We start from the raw sequence: 22,002 nt of genomic DNA, 5'->3' as shown, positions 1-22,002 counted from the left end.
CACATAATTTTCTTTTTCCTTGGGTCAGTGGGTCCCAAGCAACTTGTAAGTATAGTGAAGAACTGTAAGTCTTATTCCCTATTTTGCAAGTAAGAATACTACATTCCAGTTGGGAAAATAAGTGCTTCATACATGAAATATGAGTTATGAATATCATTAGCATACATAGACATATAAAAATACTAGGCACATGACACAATTTAGTTGAAAATAGAACCATATATAGCACGCAAAATTTGCAATTTAATTAAAATGTGAATCTTACAAATAATTTACTATCTTCCTTTTAAAAATGGACCCTAGTGAATTTAACAGTAAGTTATAGCTTTTTAGGAATGTGACGTAGGTAAAGGGAGGTTCATTTATATTTCTGAGTAGTAGATTTTGTTTGAAAATTACTATTAATTTTCTGGAGAATTAGAAAAGCAGGTTACTGAATGGGCAACTCAGAATTATTTTGTCCACACTGAGAATGATGCGTTTCCCCAGATGGAATATGAGTTATATAAAGGGAGTCTCCCACGTCCCGCCTATCTTTGACTATGATGTCACTGAAGAAAGAGCCATAGCTGATTTATGCATTGAAGAAAGACTTGTTTCAAATTATTGTTTACTTTTACAAGGTGACTAATTTGCTGGCTGAGTAAGCTGAATTATCAGCTGTTGATATTTTATTCATCTTGAGGAACTTGACCTAGAAAAAGATCCTGTTTGGGAAAGAATATGGGATCTTTAATGTCAGTGGACTAAATTAACTTTCTTTCCTTCCTCCTTTCTTTCTTTCTTCCTCTCTTTCAAAAATTTATTTATTTATTTATTTATTTATTTATTTATTTATTTTTGGCTGCATTGGGTCTTTGTTGGGTCTTCGTTGCTGTGCGCGGGCTTTCTCTAGTTGCGGTGAGCGGGAGCTACTCTTCGTTTTGGTGCGCGGGCTTCTCATTGTGGTGTCTTCTCTTGTTGTGGAGCATGGGCTCTAGGAGCATGGGCTTCAGTAGTTGTGGCTTGCAGGTTCCAGAGCGCAGGCTCAGTAGTTGTGGTGCACGGGCTTAGTTGCTCTGCGACATGTAGGATCTTCCTGGACTAGGGATAGAACCTGTGTTCCCTGCATTGGCAGGCGGATTCCCAACCACTGCACCACCAGGGAAGTCCCTCTTTCTTTTTTAAAGGACTCATGAGTACATCAAAGAATTTATGGTTCTGAGTACTATAAAGCTTGATTAGTCATGACCTAAACTTATAGCACTACTTAACTCGAAGATCACTCGTTTTTTATTGGTTTTCAGACATAGTACTAATTAAATCCCAATCTCATAATTTTAGGCTTCACTGAGAATAAACTGTTGTCCATGTGTTACTTATTATAATAATGAGTATTTAGTGCTTTTTTTTGGTTTTGTTTTTGTTTTTTTGCGATACGCGGGCCTCTCACTGCTGTGGCCTCTCCTGTTGCGGAGCACAGGCTCCAGACACACAGGCTCAGCAGCCATGGCGCACGGGCCCAGCCGCTCCGCGACATGTGGGATCTTCCCGGACCGGGGCACGAACCCGTGTCCCCTGCATCGGCAGGCGGACTCTCAACCGCTGTGCCACCAGGGAAGCCCTAGTGCTATATTTTATTGTGGTAAGATAGATATAACATAAAATTTACCATCTTAAACCATTTTTAAGGGTACAGCTCAGTGGCGCTAGGTACGTTCACACTGTTGTACAACCATCACCACCATCCATCTCTAGAAGTTTTTTATGTTGCAGAACTGAAAGTCCATGCCCATGAGATACTAACTCCTTGAGCCCAGCCCCTGGCAACTACCATTATACTTTTTATCTCTATGAGTTTGACTACTCTAGGTGTCTCATATAAGTGGAATCCTACAAAACTTATCCTTTGGGACTGGTTCATTTTACTTAGCATAATGTCTTCAAGGTTCATCCATGTTTTAGCAGAATTTCATTCTTTTTTTAAGGTTGAATAATCTTCCATTGAATATATATACCACATTCTGTTTATCCGTTCATCCATTGATGGAAAGTTGGGTTGCTTCCACCTTTTTGCTATTGTGAATACTGCTGTGAACATGGGTGTACTTTAATGCTGTTTTTGCAAAGGTAGTGCATAGCAGCTGGGTATTTATCTTTTTAATCTAAGTATTGTTCCAAACTAAGAGGAAGATGTTTATGTTTTGGATTTTGGGTAGGTGTTAAAAATTTTTTTTTCTGTTTTAAATTCACCTTAAATTTAAGGCCTAAATTTGGTATTGCTATTTAGTCAATTAATATTTAATCACAGCTTTGCTTTCTAAGCAATATAGAGCAAGAAGTTTTCAATGGAGAAAGTGTCGTATTTAGAATTTTGTAGCAGTATAATTTCATTCAAGTATTGGCGGCATTTAGTGATAAAATGCTTTTCATATATCTGACCCTTAAACTTTCCTCAAATCTCACTGCTCTTATTTGCTTGAGTGTGAGTCCTAGGTGTTCCATCCATATTCTAAACAGTCTTGTGAAAAGCCTTCTTTTAACAGTGTTGGGGTGGGAATTTTGTTTGGTAATAAAAACTGAGCTAATAAAGAAGTGTTGTTTATATTTTGAAGGCCACCTCCACTGGGTGTTAAATGTAGGGACATTTGTAAGTGTTGTACTCTTTAGGACGAAATGAGTTTAGATTGGATATATTAGTTATTAGGTGATTCTTTGAATTATGTAGGATTTTCCAGGGATTGGTTCCTGAATCATGCCATTTCATGCTTTCAAACTATTAGTGTGTCTAATGAAGTCATGAGGGGCAGGATGGAGGAGCTGTGAAGAGTATAGGGAAAAAGCCTACAAATATTGAAAGAAAACGTTTGAATCCTTTTTCAATTCCAGATCATCTGAAATGAAGGCAAAGCTCTAGTGGGGGCGGGGAAGATATTTGATTTACGGCTTTGCAGGCATGCATTCTAGATGAGTACTTCTGCGTGCAGAACTACACATGCAGCTCCTTTGCTCAGACCTAAGGTTCTTGCAAGAAACTAATATCTAACTTTGTGGTGGGTGGTGAGATGGAGATTCTGAGTCAGTACAATTTCTGGAGCCTTGATGAAGCATTTGTGTATCATATAGATTTGACTGCACAGGGCCATCCAATACAATATGGTCAGAGGTCATTAAGGGGTAGTATTAACAAAGTACGATGATTGCAAACTTTTTTTTTTTTTAGGGTGTGAAGTGTTTTTATTTATTTATTTATTTATTTTTTAAACATCTTTATTGGAGTATAATTGCTTTACAATGAATGGTGTGTTAGTTTCTGCTTTATAACAAAGTGAATCAGTTATACATATACATATGTCCCCATATCTCTTTGCAAACTTTCTTGAGCTCTGGGCCTAAGGAAAGAAAGAAGTAAAAATGCACGTTTGAAAAGTTTTTGCATTGTGGCTGAGGCTTTCTTGCAGCATTTCTGTGGTAGTATAGAGTGGATTTAAACACAAAGTATTAGAAATAGGCTTTCATACTAGTTGAGCACAGTGAAACATCTGCCTTTCCAGGTTATTCTTCCACACCTGGGTTAAACATATCTCTGATGTTTTCAGTTTCTCTTTGCCTGAAAAATGTATTGGCTAAAAGAAAGACCACTAAATTTTTGGTACTTCTAGATTATATCTTTGAGAACAAACGTAGAATAACTGATGTGAGAAAGGTTGAGTTGTGGTAGGCACGGGGAGGGAAATTTTTGTTTTTGTCTGCATTTGTCTCAATTATATAAGTTAAAGGAAACAAAAAAGAAATCATCTTTCCTGGCAGTGCAGATACTCTGAAGTTATAATGAGTTTGACATTGACATTTGGCCAAGGTTCTTAGGGAAAGACAAAATGACTCCAGTGTAGTGCAGTTTCTTTCCTTAGAGCATATCTTTGGGTAATAGAGATAAGGCAGACAGAAACAGTTTCATACTTTGGGTCAGAAATTTTGAAGAATATAAGAACATAAACATGATGTGGCCATGTTTCTCTTTATTGAGATATAGTTCATGTATGATATAATTCAACCAATTCAGTGGTTTTTCATTTTTTAAACTTAAAAAAAATAAATTTATTTATTTATTTATTGGCTGTGTTGGGTCTTCGTTGCTGCATGCGGGCTTTCTCTAGTTGCGGGAGCGGGGGCTACTCTTTGTTGTGGTGTGCAGGCTTCTCATCACGGTGGCTTCTCTTTGGTGCAGAGCACTGGCTCTAGGCATGCAGGCTTCAGTAGTTGTGGCACGTGGGCTTCAGTAGTTGTGGCGCATGAGCTCAGTAGTTGTGGCTCGCGGACTCTAGAGCGCAGGCTCAGTAGTTGCGGCGCACGGGCTTAGTTGCTCCACGGCATGTGGGATCTTCCTGTACCAGGGGTCGAACCGTGTCTCCTTCATTGGCAGGCAGATTCTTAACCACTGTGCCACCAGGGAAGCCCCCAATTCAGTTGTTTTATTGTGCTCATGCAGTTGTGAAAACAATCAGCACAATTTTAGTACATCTTCATCACCCCCAATAGAAATCTATACCCACTAGCAGTCACTTCTCAGCTCTGGGCAATAACTAGTCAATTTTCTGTCTCTGTTTTCCTGTTCAGAACATTAGAAATAAGTAAAGTCATACAATATGTGGTCCTTTGTACTCGCTTCTTTTACTTAGCACAAGCTTCATCTATGTTGTAGTATGTGTCAGTACCTTATTCCTTTTAATTGCCAAATAGTGTTCCATTTTATGGATATACCACATTTATCCATTCATTAGTTGATGGACATTTGGGTTGTTTCAACTTTTTAGCTATTATGAGTAGCCAAATACTGCTATGAACATTCATGTACAAACTTTTGTATGGACATAGGTTTCTCTTGGGTGTATACCTAGGAGTGGGAATTTCTGAGTCATATACTAATTCTGTGTTTAACCATTGAAGAACTGCCAGACTATTTTCCAAAGTGACTGCACCATTTTACTTTCCCACCATTAATGTATGAAGGTTCCAATTTTTCCATGTCCTCACCTATACTTACCTGTCTTTTTTTTTTTAACATGATCCAATTTACACTTTATTTTTTCTTTTTTAATTGAAATATAATTGACTTACAATATTATATTAGTTTAAGTTGTTATCTTTTTGGTTAGAGTTACGCTAGTGGGTGTAAAGTGGTATCTCATTGTGGTTTTGATTTGCATTTCCCCATTGTCAAATGATGTTGAGCATCTTCTCTTGTGCTTATTGGCCATTTCTGTATCTTTTTTGGAGAGATGTCTGTTCAAGTTCTTTGCCCATTTTAAAATTGATTTTTTAAAAATTATTGAGTTGTAGGAGTTCTTTATATTTTCTGATGCAAATTCCTTATTTGATACATGATTCACAAATATTTTGTCAATTTTGTGGATTTTTTTCCCTCAAGAATTCTTTTTTTTCTCTTTTTAAAAAAATTATGTATTTTTTTTTCACAGTAGGTCCTTGTTATCTGATTTAAATATAACAGCTTGTACTTGTCAATCCCAAACTCCTAACCTATCCCTCCCCCCTCCTTCCCCCTGGCAACCATAAATTCATTCTCTAAGTCTGTGAGTCTGTTTCTGTTTTGTAGATAAGTTCATTTGTATCATTTTTTTAAGATTCTGCATATAAGAGATATCATATGCTATTTGTCCTTTTCTGTCTGACTTCACTAAGTATGATAATCTCCAACTACATCCATGTTGCTGCAAATGGCATTATTTCATTCTTTTTAATGGCTGAGTAATATTCCAGTGTATATATGTACCACATCTTCTTTATGCATTCATCTGTTGATGGACATTTAGGTTGCTTCCATGTCTTGGCTGTTGTAAACAGTGCTGCAGTGAACATTGGGGTGCATGTATCCTTTCAAACCACGTTTTTCTCCAGATATATGCCCAGGAGTGGGATTGCTGGATCATATAGTAGCTCTATTTTTAGTCTTTACTTTTTTTTTTTTTTCTTTTTTTGACTGCATGGCACATGGAATCTTAGTTCCCTGACCAGGGATCAAACCTGCTCCCCCTGCAGTGGAAACATGGAGTCTTAACCACTGGACCGTCAGGAAGTCTCCTATTTTTAGTTTTTTTAAGGAACCTCCATACTGCTGTCTGTAGTGTCTGTATCAATTTACATTCCCACCAACAGTGTAAGAGGGTTCTCTTTTCTCCACACCCTCTCCAGCATGTTTGCGGATTTTTTGATAATGACCGTTTTGACTGGTGTGAGGTAATATCTCATTGTAGTTTTGATTTGCGTTCCTCTAATCATTAGCAATGTTGAGCATCTTTTCATTTGCCTCTTGGCCATCGGTATGTCTTCTTTGGAGAAATGTCTATTTAGGTCTTCTGCCCATTTTTTGATTGGGTTGTTTGTTTTTTGGCGTGGATTGTCTTTTTACTCTCTTGATGGTGTCCTTTGAAGAACAAAATTTTTCATTTTGTTGAGGTTGTCCCAGCAATATTTGTTGAAAAGGCTATACTTTCTCCACTGAATTTCTTGACACTGTCATCAAAATCATTTGGCCATAAATATGAGAGTATAATTCTGTGCTCTCTGTTCCATTGATCTATATGTCTATCCTTCTATCCTTATATTAGTACCACAATTACTGTAGTTGTTTAGTAAGTTTGAAATTGTTGAGTTGTCATCTTTGTATTTTTTTCTTCAAGATTTTTTGGCTGTTCTAGGTCTTGTGTATTTCCATATAGATTTTAGTATCAGCTTGTTAACTTTTGAAAAAAGTTAACTTGGATTTTAATAGGGATTGCCTTGAATTTTTATAGACCAATTGGGGGAGTATTGCTATCCTAATAGAATTAATTAAGTCTTTCAATTCATGAACATAAGTTGTTTTTCTGTTTGTTTAAATGTTTAATTTCTTTCAACAATGTCTTGGAATTTTCAGTGTATATATTTTGCACTTCTTTTAAATTTATACCTAAGTATTTGAATCTTTTTGATGCTATTATAAACGAAATTGTTTTATTAACTTCATTTCTGGATTTTTCATTGCTGGTGTATAGAAACACAGCTGATTTTTGTATATTGATCTTGTATCCTACAACTTTGCAGAAGTTGTTTATTCTAGTAGTTTTTCATGGATTCTTTAAGATTTTCTATATATAAGATCGTATAATGTGCAAATAAAGGTAGTTTTATTTTTTCTTTCCAATCTGGATGCCTTTTATTAGTTTTTCTTGCCTAACTGCCCTGAGCAGAAATTCTAGTTCAGTTTTGAACGGAAGTTGCAGTAGTAGACATCCTTGTCTTATTTCTGATGCCAGAGGGTAAGCCATTTAGTCTTTTCCTGTTAAGTGTGATGTCAGCTGCAGGTTTTTTAGATGCCCTTTATCAGGTTGAGGAAGTTCCCTTCTATTTCTAGTTTGTTGGGTGTTTTTATCATGAAAGAGTGTTGGATTTTTTGTCAAAAGCTTTTTCTGACATAAATTACTTCAAAAATGACTAATTTTTTTCTTTTTTTAATCTGCAGAAATTGACTTGCATACCAAATGTGTGGTGGATGTAGATGCAAACAAGGTTATTCTCAGTCCTGTAAATACCAATCTTTCCAAAGGAGATGCCCGGTAAGTTAAGAACCAGTGTTACGATCAATGGATTTTTAAATGGCGGAAAGCAATAATGGCTGCTGAACTGAGTTCAGTTGAACAAATATTGAATGCTTACTATGTGGAGACATATTGCTGCCAGATAGACGAGGTCTGTAATGCGGAATGACTGCGTGCCAGAATGTGTGTTGTAGGCAGTAATGGTATTGGAAGGTCCAAGAAGACAGCGTCGGTTAGATTGTGAAGTAACTGAGGAAGGCTTCTTGAGGAGGTGGTACTGGCTGGAGGCTTAGGTAAGATGTGAACGGGAAGAAGCTGGATAAAAGGGAAGGCTTTTAGGTTGTTCCTCAGTGTGTGTTGTTTTTAGTTCTGCCAATTCTCATCCTATCTGTCACTTAGAGCCCATTTCAAGTGCTGTTTTCTTCCTGAAGACATTCTTGCAGCCCTTAGTGATTTCTCTCTTTTAAGGCCCCATGAGCTCTAATCTGTACTACCTAATTTAATTATTATGTATTGTTTTGAATTATTAATTGTAGCTTAACAGTAGATTTTTAAATTTTTTTTTTTTTTTTTTTGCGGTACGCAGGCCTCTCACTGCTGTGGCCTCTCCCGTTGCGGAGCACAGGCTCCGGACGCGCAGGCTCAGCGGCCATGGCTCACGGGCCCAGCCGCTCCGTGGCATGTGGGATCCTCCCTGAACGGGGCACGATCCCATGTCCCCTGCATCGGCAGGCGGACTCTCAACCACTGCGCCACCAGGGAAGCCCCTATCAGAGATGTTTTTGTGCTGATCTTGGAAGTGGAGAACACATGGTGCCCGCCATGATGCTTTGCACAAAGTAGGTGATTCAGAGCACTTGTAGAGCAGTGCTGTATATGGAAATATACGCGGAAGGTACTCCATAAAGGTTCTTTCAAGTTGAATTGCATTGAAAAGAGCACTGGCCTTGGAGTCAGAAAATCTGAAATAGAATCCCTACTTATGTTATTGTAGTTAGTTATTTTAAACTTCTTTTAAAATTAATTTTTATTGGAGTATAGTTGATTTTTTAAAAATTATTTTTTATTAGAGTATATATTTTTAACTTTTTTGAGCCTTATCTGTATGATACCTGCCTTACCTGTCTCACACCTCTATGAGATCAAATTAGTGATTGTTGAAGTGCTTTGTAAAGTGTTCTGTAAATGTTCAGGTTTATTGTTATTGATGTAGAGATATTTCTTTTTTTTTTTTTTTTCCCGGTACGCGGGCCTCTCACTGTTGTGGCCTCTCCCGTTGCGGAGCACAGGCTCCGGACGCGCAGGCTCAGCGGCCATGGCTCACGGGCCCAGCCGCTCCGCGGCATGTGGGATCTTCCCGGACCGGGGCACGAACCCGTGTCCCCTGCATCGGCAGGCGGATTCTCAATCACTGCGCCACCAGGGAAGCCCTAGAGATATTTCTTAAGCATCTCTGGGATATGCCATTATTAGGGTCAGAAGGGTATAGATGTGTCAAGAAAGGTGCTGGGATTTTGAGCCTACTAACTGAATGACCTATTGTCCTGAGTGTTAATTGAAAACATTAATTTGGGGGCTGTTTATTGCTCTTAGAGCTTCCATTCTGAAGACTATGGCTTTCTTTGGCAATGTGGGCGACTCTGAACAAACTTGGAGGCAATATCCTCTGGTAGAAAGAATGTGGGCTTTTTATACAGGCTGGCGGATTCAAATTCTGGCTCTGCCACTTGCTGGCATGGTTGTCTACCTGTGTGTTTTATTTGTAAAGTGTTTTCATTTTATATTGCTGTGTAACAAATTATCTCAAAAGCTTAGTGGTTTAAAACGACAGTAATCATGTATTTATTTCCTGGTTTTTGTGGGTCAGGTATTCAGACAGGGCGCAGCGGGAACGGCTTGCTGTGCTCCATGCTGTCTGGGGCCTACCGGGAAGACTCGATGGCTCACCTGGGTCTGGCAGTCGATGCCATCTGTGGGCTGGAGATGTCTCTGGGGCTGCGGGCAGAACACCTACTCACAGTCTGGTGGCAGGTTCCAAAGGCAAGTGTCCTGAGAGCACGAGAAAGCCAGGTGGAAGAGGTATTGCCTTTGATATTCTAACCTTGGAAGTCACACAGTATCAATTCTGTCACGTTTTCTTGCTCAAGGCTGGTATAAAGCTCTACACAGTTTCAAGAAGAGGAAACATAGACCCATCCGTCTCTGAGTGGAGGAAAGTTAGTGTCACATCAGGAAAGCATTTGGGGGTGGGAGATGTACTGTTGCGGCTCCATCCACAAGTGTGTAATGTCTACCTGATGAGATAATTGTGAGAATAAAATGAGCACATAGAAGCTTTTTTAAAAAATGTTTTCTTTCCTTTAGAGACCTTTAAATCTTAGGGATTTGTAAAAGAATTCAATAGCACTTTTTTGTTCCATAGAGTATGTTGGATGACTCTTTTTTTTTTTTTTTTTTTTTTTGTGGTACGCGGGCCTCTCACCGTTGTGGCCTCTCCCGTTGTGGAGCACAGGCTCCGGACACGCAGGCTTAGCGGCCACGGCTCACGGGCCCAGCCGCTCCGTGGAGTGTGGGATCTTCCTGGACCGGGACACGAACCCGTGTCCCCTGCATCAGCAGGCGGACTCTCAACCACTGTGCCACCAGGGAAGCCTGGATGACTCTTTTTACATGTGCTGAAAATAGAGATTGAATATTAACTCAGTGCTATAGAGTACTGTCTGATAAAAAAAAACTTTTAGAAATGACAACTATCAATAAGGTTGGTATGTAATGGCTTTTGGTGATGTAAAGTTAGGAAGCACAGCTTCTTAAAAAAACAACTCTTTATTGAAGTACATACTATACATACAGAAAAGTATATATAGCTTAATGAATTTTCATAAGTTGAACAGTCCAACTGGCGCCCAGATTAAAAACAAGAACATTACTAGTATGACAAAAGACCACCTAATGAGAAGCACTTTTTCTTTTAATGTAATATCAAGGTGAAAAGGGAAAACAGAAATTTTGGGATGTAGCAGTTCAGTGGTATATGTTGACTCCATTAAAAGAAAAAAACAGAGCTTCCCTGGTGGTGCAGTGGTTGAGAATCCACCTGCCGATACAGGGGACATGGGTTCGTGCCCCGGTCCGGGAAGATCCCACGTGCCGCGGGGCGGCTGGGCCTATGAGCCATGGCCACTGAGCCTGCGCGTCCGGAGCCTGTGCTCCGCAACAGGAGATGCCACAGCAGTGAGAGGCCTGCGTACCGCAAAAAATAAATAAATAAATAAATAAGAGGGAAAGCGCAAATTACAAAGTTAAGGTTAATTACCGTCTAGTTTGTAGAATGACTAATCCATACAACAAGTTATGGTTTTATAAGAGGTATACTTGTATTGGGTTAGCCAAAAAGTGCCTTCAGTTTTTAAGTAAAAAGAAAAGACATATTTTTCATTTTCACCAAGAAACTTATTGAACAATGTAGTCTCCCTTTTGTTCCACTACCTTTTGCCATTTTTCAGGCAACTTCATATTTCCATCTTCTCAAAACTTTTTCTTTTTGAGCAAAGAACTGTTCAAGGTGCCTTTTACAGTCCTCCAGGGAATTGACATTTTTTCCGTTAAGAGAATTTTGTGAAGACCGAAATAAATGGAAATCCGAAGATGCAACGTCTGGTGAATACGGCAGATGAATCAGAACTTCCCAGCCAAGCTGTAACAGGTTTTGCCTGGTCATCAAAGAAACATGCAGTCTTGCGTTATCCTGATGGAAGATTATGCATTTTCTGTTGACTAATTCCGGATGCTTTTCATTGAGTGCTGCTTTCAGTTGGTCTACTTGGGAGCAATACTTGTTGGAATTAATCGTTTGGTTTTCCAGAAGGAACTTGTAATAGAGGACTCCCTTCCAATCCTACCATATACAGAACATCACCTTCTTTGGATGAAGACCGGCCTTTGGTGTGGTTGCTGGTGGTTCATTTCACTTGCCCCACGATCTCTTCCATTCCCCATTGTTGTACAGTATCCACTTTTCATCACCCATCACAATCTGTTTTAAAAATGGAACGTTTTCAGTACATTTAAGTAGAGAATCGCACGTGGCAATACGGTCAAGAAGGTTTTTCTTGCTTAACTTATGTGGAACCCAAACATCAACGCGATTCACATACCCACGCTGGTGCGAATGATTTTCAGCGCTTGATTTGGATATTTTGAGTATGTCGGCTATCTCCCGCGTGGTATCACGCTGATTGTTCTCAATTAATGTCTCAATTTGATCGCTGTCAACTTCAACTGGTCACCCGACCACAGAGCATCGTCCAGCAAGGATTCTCCAGCACGAATCCTCGCAAACCACCTTTGACACGTTTGATCAGTCACAGCACCTTCTCCATTCACTGTACAAATCTTTTTTGGCATTTCAGTTGTGTTTTTACCGTTTTGGAAATAATAAAGTATAATATGCCAAAAATGTTGCTGCTTTCCTTCCATCTTCAATATTAAAATGGCTACACAAAAATTCACCAATTTTAATGTCTTTTTTTAAATGCACACTGATATGACAGCTATCACAATACAGTCTAACAAAATTGTTTCGAATGAAGTTAAAATACAACTAAGTGCTATTAGAGCCATCTTACGGAAAAAACCAAACGAACCTTTTTGGCCAACCCAATAGCAGAGAGCCAGGGATTTGAAACTAACATTAAAAAAAAGTGATTTGGTCAGTCTAAATCACTAGTCAGAAAGGCTCAAATTAATGTTTTTCCTTTAAAAGCTACAATATCCTTGTTTTTAGAATAGTATCCAATCCTATTAATCTAAAACTATGACTAGTTTTGTATGTATACGTACAACCTAAGTTAGTATACTTTGAAAGTGAACATGTGTATATTTTATAACAATAGTTTGTATATTTTTCTGATTAATTTTGCATTAACTTCTGAAGATTTCATGGTTTGATGTTTATGCTTATTAAAGCTAATAAAAGTCATGGTTAAATGAGGAGGAAGACCATTTTCAGCTTAACAGCTTAATCATGGGAATTTGGGAAACATTTTTGCTGTGCTATATATGTGGAATTTCAAAACTGTTTTGAAAAGTAAGATGCTTAAAATTCAGAAAATTGATTGTACATGGCTAACGAGATTAAGAAATGCTGACTTTGGAGTCAGACATCCTGGACTGAATCTCAGCTCTGCTACTTAACATGTGTGATGTGGAGCAAGTTACGTAATTGTCTTCTGCCTCAGTACAGTGGAGATTATAATAGTACCTGCCTATAGGTTGTTATGAGGATTAAGTGAGTTTAAATATGTAAAGTGGAAGTGCCTGGTGTACAGTTTTTGACTCTTACTGTTACTGTTATTATGGCCTGTATTCAAGTTGTAGTCCATGGTATGTTTGTGGGCTATAACTTCATAAAGGAAGTAAAATTAAAAAAAAATTTTTTTTGGTTCATTTATTATTTTTGACCGCGTTGGGTCTTCGTTGCTGCACGAGGGCTTTCTCCATTTGCAGCGAGCAGGGGCTACTCTTTGTCGCAGTGCATGGGCCTCTCATTGCAGTGGCTTCTCTTGTTGTGGAGCACGGGCTCTAGGCGCACAGGCTTCAGTAGTTGTGGCTCGCGGGGTCTAGAGCACAGGCTCAGTACTTGCGGCACATGGGCTTAGCTGCTCTGCGGCATGTGGGATCTTCCTGGACTAGGGCTTGAACCCACGTCCCCTGCATTGGCAGGCAGATTTTTAACCACTGCGCCACCAGGGAAGCCCCGTAAAATTTTTTTAAACCAAAATATATTCAGTACTTGAGTATACATACCTATCAAGAAATTACCTAGTTCTAGAAAAATTTCAGCTTTGCAAAGTCAGAAACCTTATTTGATCTAGTTTGCCCAAAGTTGGTGGGGCTCTTAGGGACTAACATGCCATGTGTTAGAGAGATAGCCCCTTAATTTTAAGTTTACAGTGAACAAAATATTAATCCCTGTCATCCGGGCTTCTCCCTAGTATCAGCCAACTTGAGAAACCAGGTTAAAACATTGTGAACATAGTGTAAGAACAAAGGGACGTTTTATTAAATATGGAGAAGATTAAGGACAGACTCTTTCTATTCCACAGCACTGTACTCAAACACCCTAGGGACTGAAATACTTGTATCCACCAGTTTGGTCTTTTTCTTCTATGTATAGTACTAGATACACATTGACAGATTTGATCTATTTGTTTTCTCTTGCAGAGCCATACTGCTTATACTAGTAGTACATTAAATGTCTTTTTGGAATTACCCTTTTGCACTAAACCAATTTAGTTTTCTAGACTGGTCCATGGGCTTTCCCAAATCTTCAGCACCATATTTACAAATCATCTTTTAGGGCTAACAAGTGACTAATTCATTATCTATTCTTAGTAGATTTTTACAAGTGTAATTCTCAGTGTGTGCTTCTTCGCATTTAGGAGCCCTTTAAGTCCCTTTTATCACTAGTTACAATAATACCATGATGTAGAACAGTCCCTTTTAAAATAGCTAAATAAATCTTTAAGCCTTATTTTGTTTGAATTATGTCTTAAAACATTAAAATTTTATCTTATAAGAAAACGTTAATGCTAGTGCGTATCACCATGATAGGACAAAGTAGTTTCTTAGGCTAAGTTTTATCTTCTTCTTTTGCCTCATTCCCTCCTCTACCCATCAGACAGGCCTTTGCTGTTCCCTCTGGCTAAAAAATTGAGATACTTAAAATGTTTTCAAAAGGAGTGAGGTGTGATTTCTCACGGAGAGTGGCAGCCTCCACTTTATGAAACAGTTGTGTTATGAGAGTTATGTTTCTGTGAGTTTGGAAATGGGAGTGCATTTTCTGATAGGAACTGACGGTTGTTTCTAGGAGAAAGGCTGTTCTATTAAAAAGAGTGACTAGTTTGGCCCACAACTCATACAGTAAAGTTTGTTTGTTTTTGCTGTGCGTGTATGGAGATAAAGAATGCATTGACTATCAGTAACTAATGTACTTTGGCATCACTATGCCGAAGGTGCCAGCAGTTTTATCCACCGTTGTTTTTGCACCATCAATGCAAATATCAACACAGTGAAGAGGGCAAATGTCTTAGTATTTTATGAAAATAGTTTTGACCTCAAGACCCACTGAGTAGCTCTAGGAAACCCTCAGGAGTCCTTAGACCACAATTTGGGAGCCAAAGTTAGACTGAATGGATGTCTTTGGTTTATTTTTAAACTACTTTATTGAGATATAATAAGCATATCACATAATACACACTTTTAAAATGAACAGTTCAATGGTTTTTATATTTACTAGCACAATTATCTAATTTTTTGACATCTTTATGACATGTTAATCTATGTTCTGTCTCTAGGTTTGAGATTTACCTATTCTGGACATTTCATATAAATGAAATACAATTTGTGGTCTTCTGTGACTGGCTTCTTACTTAGCGTAATGTGTTTTTTTTTTTTTTGTTTTTTTTTTTTTTTTTTTTTTTTTGTTTTTGTGGTACGCGGGCCTCTCACTGTTGTGGCCTCTCCCGTTGCGGAGCACAGGCTCCGGACGCGCAGGCTCAGTGGCCACGGCTCACGGGCCCAGCCGCTCCGCGGCACGTGGGATCCTCCCAGACCGGGGCACGAACCCGCGTCCCCCGCATCGGCAGGCGGATTCTCAACCACTGCGCCACCAGGGAAGCCCTAGCGTAATGTTTTTGAGGTTTATCCGTGTTACAGCATTTATTTGTACTTATTCCTTTTTATGGTGGAATAATATTTCATCATATTCTGTTTTGTTTATCCATTCATCAGTTGATGGATATTTGGGTTGTTCCCACTTTTTGGCTATTATGAATAATGCTGCTGTGAACATCTGTATACAGGTCTTTCTGTGGACATATGTTTCCATTTCTCTTAGATAGATGTCCAGGAGTGGACTTTCTGGGTCATATGGTACCTCTGTGCTTAACATTTTGAGGAATTGTCAGACTGTTTTCCAAAGCGGCTGCACTGATTTACATTTCCACCAGCAGTGTATGAGGATTCCAGTTTCTTTGGCTTTTAACGAACCCTCGTTTACTGTTAGGAAAATGGTGGTGACTCTGGCTAATTGGAGAGTGTATACCCTGCCCGAAGGCATTCAGATTACAATGAAAAAACAAAACAAAACACTGTGCTGTCCAAACAAAACAGGTCTTGGCCAGATTCAGCTCTTGGCTACTGATTTGGAACCTCAGGTTCTAGTATACTTTTCTATTGAGTGGTACTTCCTGTAAGGTTTTAAAAAATTGAGCAAAGTTTTAAAAAATTAGTGTATAAAAAGGTTTAAAGAATAAAACACTTATGCACCTGTCACTCAGTTTAATAAATCATTACCAGTACAGTTAAAGCCTGTTGTGAACAGCCTCCAATTTTAATGCCTTTCTTCTCCACCACAGTTAACAACTTTTCCAGAATTTGGTTTTTTATCTTTCTATTTCTTTACATTTTCACTATGTGTGTTTGGAAATTGTTTGCACAATATTATGTGTCCACAAATGCCTTTTTCTAGTAAGGGGTCAGAGAGATACGTGACTCAAAAAAGACTGACTACTAAAGTATAATGCCTGATTTTTAAAAAAAATAAATTTATTTATTTTATTTATTTTGGGCGGTGTTAGGTCTTCATTGCAGCGTGTGAACTTTCTCTAGTTGGGGCGAGCGGGGGCTACTCTTCGTTGTGGTGTGCAGGCTTCTCATTGTGGTGGCTTCTCTTTGTTCTAGAGCATGGGCTCTAGGCATGCGGGCTTCAGTAATTGTGACATGTGGGCTCAGTAGTTGTGGCTCGTGAGCTCTAGAATTCAGGCTCAGTAGTTGTGGTGCACGGGCTTAGTTGCTCTGCGGCATGTGGGATCTTCCCAGAGCAGGGATCGAACCCGTGTCCCCTGCATTGGCAGGCGGATTCTTAACCACTTCACTACCAGGGAAGTCCCTAATGCCTGATTTTTAAAGGCAAAAAAAATTATATTGAGGAGCCAAAAATAATATCACAAGTTTATGTTGGGGCGAAAAGCTAATTGTTCATATTTTATCAAATACGCTGTTCCTCCTTTTTCCTCTTAAAAAACCAAAATAAAAAAAAAGCTTTTTTTCCCCCTCTCATCTATTGTTTGTAGTGAATTCCAAACAAGTGTTGCAGTGAAAATTGTTTTACTGTACCTCCAAGTCTGAGAGACTGTGGATCAGTGGGCTATGCCTGTTCAGAGGTGCTGCTTTAAACAACAGAACTGAAACCTGAAAGGGAAAGAAGTTCTTAGTATAAATTGTACTGAGAATCCCTTGGTCAGTTAATCCATTTTCTTTTTTAGCCCTCTGTTTTCTATCGTGTGTGTGTGTATGTGTGTGTGTATGTATGTGTATAATTAACACTACAAGTGTTAATATACTAACTTAGAGTTTCTCTTATAATTCTTTATTACCCTGCCCCACCAAGTGTCAGATTTTATTATTATTATTATTACTCTTATTATTTGGCCTGTGTCCGGTGGGATCCCAGTTCCCTGATCCGGGATCGAACCCTCACCCACGGCAATGAAAGCGCTGAGTCCCAACCACTGGATCACCAGGGAATTCCCCAAGTGTAAGATTTTTAAGACCAGAATTTTCTGAAGTAGAAAACATTTGGAGAGTTAGACTTCAAAATCGTAATGAACCTGAACACTGATTTCTGTGGTATTTTGTGAAATGGCCTGTTCTTTAGTACATGTGGGAGAGACTCTCCAACATGGATGGAGTTAGTTGTAGATGACACAAATATGCAGATATTTTTCTTGTTTTCTTGTAAAACTATGGGGCTTTCCACTCCTTCCTGTTTGGTTATGTTTAACCTAATAATAAATTGATAGTGTGAGGGTTATAACTGCCCGTCTAGTGCAAAGAATGTCTGAGATGTTGATCTTAACCAGCACTTGTCAGAAAGGTCATTAAAACTCTTTTTATTCCTTCTAATTGTTTACCAGACATCAGATCTTAGTCAAGATCATTAGGTAATTAATGAGTTCTAATATGAGCAAAGTATATCCAGTCCTTGTTTGGAGGTTCAGAGTACTATGTTCTTGGTAGATGAATGAATATATGCAGAATATATATATATATCAGAGAGATGCAGAATTAAGTGATGTTGACCCATGTACATACATTTCTCTTGCAAACGTATTGTGTAATACTGCTGAGGGGAGGGCCTAATGCCAATAATTGCTTTGAAGTATATGAAGTCATTTTCAGACTAATTCCTTGTTAGGAGAAGGCATCGTTAGGTCATATTAGATAATGACTTTTAAAATTTCTGTACTGCTATATGGATGCTACTTTAAGTAAAGATTTTAATTGAAGGAAGTCATGCAAAGTGTAATTATGGTATATACAATAGATCTGTTTGTTCTCTCTGCTGTGAAATGACTTGAGTGAGGCTAATAATTCTGCCCAAATAGAATTTACTCCTCTGGAGAATAGTATGTGGGTTGTTTTAATTTCATAAAGGGGCTCTTCCTCGGGGAGCCTATCTGCCCTGATTATGTCAGAGTAAAGTGGGGAGAACAGTGTCCTATGTACTCTGATAGTTTAGAGGATTCCTCCCCGTCTTTTTAAAAAATACTGTGGCCATTGAGTGTACAAACCATTTACTACTTTTGAATGTAGCTGGGAAAATGAATCGGGAAGACTCTTAAAAGCTAAAAAGGTAATAAAATAGGTGTGGTTGAATTCATGTTATTTCATGGTTAATAGTAGCACATAACCAAATAGCAATAAATACAGATTTTTCAAAGTTTTACCAGCAAAAGCTAGTAGGTTGCTAAAATGAACTGTTTGATACCTGATTAGTAAACCTGTCTGAACAAAAATTAGACTGTTCTAGTAGAATTTATGAAATCTTAGCATTGTCATTGGGTATGTATCTGTCTTGTTTGTGCTTTTATTGGTACAGCAATAAGAAGGAATAAGCTGTTTTTCTTAATTCAAGAAAAGAGAGTCTTTATCACTGTGCTTGAAATACTGCTTGGATACTAACATTTGATATAATGAGGATGCAGGGTTATGTGTATGTGTGGCTAGTTACTAGATTAAGTTATAGCTAATACGAATTAAATGTTTTGAATTTCCCCAGAATTCTGGATTCACCATAAGATTATCAGATACCATATGATATACTAGATAAGATATCTAATTACAAATAAAGTTTAGGTAAAACTACCAAGTCCCACTATTGATGTTTTTAAAATTTGTCTTTGTTGTTTGTTTGGCAGTACTATTTTTTTTTTTAGGGCTCTTTGTCTCAATCTCCAGTTTAGGCGTTGTTGCTAATATAAACAAAATGTTGAATAAGGATCTAGACTTACATTTTAAAGATGGAGGTAGCAGGACTTCCCTGGTGGTCCAGTAGTTAAGACTTCATGCTCCCAGCTCCCAATGCAGGAGGTACAGGTTCAATCCCTGGTCGGGGAGCTAAGATCCCACATGCCGCATGGCGCAGCCAAAAAAAACTAAGCAAAAACCCACACACATGAGGAAATGTGACATGAGAAACCATTCCACCCAAAAAGTTGCTGTATCACAATATCTTAGGAATCTTTCTGATCGCATTCAGCAGCTGAACATCAACACTTTGCCAAGTACCAAGCTAAAAGTTAGGATAATCTTTATTAATCCTTAGTTCCATTAAATTGTGGTGAAATTATTTTTAGCACACAGTATCTATAAACATACTAGTAAAACAAAAAACAAAGCAAAACAGAAAAGTAGAAAGGGAAGTCGAATTTTTCTCTTGTGGACTTTGTAAGGCTAGATTTTTGCAGGCTCAGACTTGAAATCATTCCATTGTTTAATTTTGAGCATTGTGCATTTTCTTATGAGAGTTATATTTAGCTAAAAATGAAAAATGATTTCTTTTGCAAGTTAATGGTGTAGAGTTCTGGAGCCCATTATCCTACCTCCTTAGAATTCATTAAAGAACTATCCTGTGTGATGGTGAATTTCACTTTTGTTTCACTTTTATCAAACCTAATTTATATATACTTATATTAAATAAACAATTCTATAGAATGGGTAATAATTAAGAGTAATAATAATCTTTACCTTCACATATTGACCCATACATGAAACAGATCAGTAATGCTTTTGTTCCACTTTTAGGAAAACAAGTAGAATTTACAAAAGATCTTGGAGTAGGTAGAAGTTGTATTTGCCATTTAATTTTTAAAAAGCTCTTCGTTATGGAGAATTAAGAGATATGCCAAAGTAGACAGAATAGTATAATAGGCTGGGGTTGCCTGTTGCTCAGCCCTCAAAGCCATTCACCCATGGCTAATACCGTCCTATCCACATCTTCAACTCTTTCCTTTTTCCCACATTATTTTGAAGTAAATCCCATTTTACCCACAAGTATTTTAATATATCTTTATTATTTTTAACATAACCAAAATACCATTATTGCACCTTAAAAATTAACAGTAATTATGCAGCAGCATCAAAGTTTTAGTCAGTGTTCACATGTCCAATTGTTTCATGAAGTTTTTTCCCCAGAGTTTGTTTTGAAGAGCATCCATCTATGGTCTGCCCATGGTGATTGGGTTATATGTCTTTTAATTTATTGGTTCCTTGGTTGTTGAAGAAATGGGGTCATTCGTTGTGTTGATGGGTTAATAAGTGAATTTATTACAGAGGATGTACTAATGCTTATTTACTCAGCTGCCAAATCTTGATTTTTCTTGTGACTATTTTTATCCTGACCTTCCTTTCTATCCTCTCTGATGTTACCCTAGTTAGTACCATAATTACCTTATATTTAGCCTCCTAACTGGTTTCTGGAACCTTCCTTCAAGGCCTGCTTCTACTTTCTGTAGTCTGTCTTTCGAATTTGGAGCCTTTATTATTTCTACTAATTAAGAAATGTCACTGCCTGGGTGACATCTTTTATGTGTTCATCCCTCCCTGTTTTCCAATGCTTGTTCTGTCTAGCTTTATCGTATGTGTTTTGAGTCCCGCTCCCCTTTGAGACTGTGCTTACTTGAAATCCGGGACCTCTTCTTGTTCTTCGTGCCTCATACAGTGCTTTGCAGGTAGAAGGTGCTCTGTGAATATTTGTCTCTTGATCGATTATAACTGTTCTGTTAGTGCTTGTTCTCCAAAGCTCCCCATTCTCACATTAGCCCCAATTAGTAGTTGGAAAGGTGATTTGTGAGTCTGGGAGTTGGATTTTATTATTTTTTTAAAGCATTTATTTATTTATTTATTTATTATTTATTTGGCTGCGTCGGGCCTTAGTTGCTGCACGCAGGATCTTTGTTGCGGCGTGTGGGATCTTTTAGTTGTTGCATGCAGGCTCTTAGTTACCACATGCAGGATCGAGTTACCTGGCCAGGGATTGTACCCAGGCCCCCTGCATTGGGAGCTTGGAGTCTTAACCGCTGGACCGCCAGGGAAGTCCCGGGATGCAGAGTATTTCTCAAGACAGTGGTAGGGCCTGATGAGCCATTTCCATCCACTCCACCATATAGGGCGTGGTTTTCTAGAAAGATTCTTGTCCAGTGGATCCGGTCTCTTGTTTACTCTCTTGGCACCATAGCTTTTGTTTTGCTTTTCTTGTTTTGACAACAGCCTTCTGTTCCAATGCTGTTCATTGATGATATTTTAAGTGTGCTGTTTCCTGGTGATCTAATATTAGGACCATACTGTAGGATAAATTTCCTTGGGAAGAATTTCCTGAAGATTAAACAATTTGTGATGTATAGATGTTGCAAACTGGGGTGCTGTAGGCTACATTTACCCATAGATGTTTGTTTGGCCTGTAGTTTCAATGTTTAAAAATATGGGAGTTTCATATGAAAATTCAGATTTGCAGTTTTTCCTAAACAACCTGAAAATCTGGCATCACTGGGCTTTCTGCCTCCTTTGACAAGGTCATGAGCTCTTCAGGTCCCCAGCTGGTGGACACCCTCATTTATGTTATTTGCCTGGTCCCTGTGGACCTTTCCATCCAACCCTTGGTGTAGATCCTTAACGGTTTCGGTCACAAAACATGTCCTTTCCTGACCTTGGCCCTGGGTTTGGGGCTCACATTTCTTTTTGAAACCCTTAACTTCTGCACTGTGAAGATGGTATGTTCTCAATTTTTCTTTAGTTTATTAAGTTTAGCCATGTGACTTCTATAATTGTTGATATGACTTTATAAATTATCAAGTGTTCAGCGTAACACATTATTATTGATTTGCAAAAATGTAAAACGATGCTACTCTTGAGTAAATATATATTTATATCAATATAAATATTTTTGAGAATAGTGTTATTTTTTCTTAAATGTTATTTATGTTAACATGTAATAAATCTTCCTATTTTAAATGAATTAATAACACATTTTAAACTTAAACATGTTTCTCAGCTTTAATTTCTAATGCAAAATAAATTTCTGTAG

At 38.2% G+C, this 22,002-nt stretch overlaps 1 protein-coding gene across 5 annotated transcripts in view; it reads left to right on the top strand.

Moving 5' to 3' along the window:
• The window catches only part of KIF13B (kinesin family member 13B), a 192,372-nt gene that overhangs the window by 11,163 nt on the left and 159,207 nt on the right, over positions 1-22,002 (top strand). For all 5 annotated transcript variants that reach the window (XM_067040001.1, XM_067040000.1, XM_067040002.1 and 2 more), the window contains exon 2: positions 7,499-7,592. In XM_067040001.1, the coding sequence (XP_066896102.1) occupies positions 7,499-7,592 (94 nt within the window). The remainder of the gene's footprint in view (positions 1-7,498; positions 7,593-22,002) is intronic.

Source organism: Kogia breviceps, chromosome 8, assembly GCF_026419965.1.
Source record: "Kogia breviceps isolate mKogBre1 chromosome 8, mKogBre1 haplotype 1, whole genome shotgun sequence".
NCBI lineage: Eukaryota > Metazoa > Chordata > Mammalia > Artiodactyla > Physeteridae > Kogia > Kogia breviceps.
Note: the sequence above shows the minus strand (reverse complement) of the source record. Positions and strands in the feature narration are given on the sequence as shown.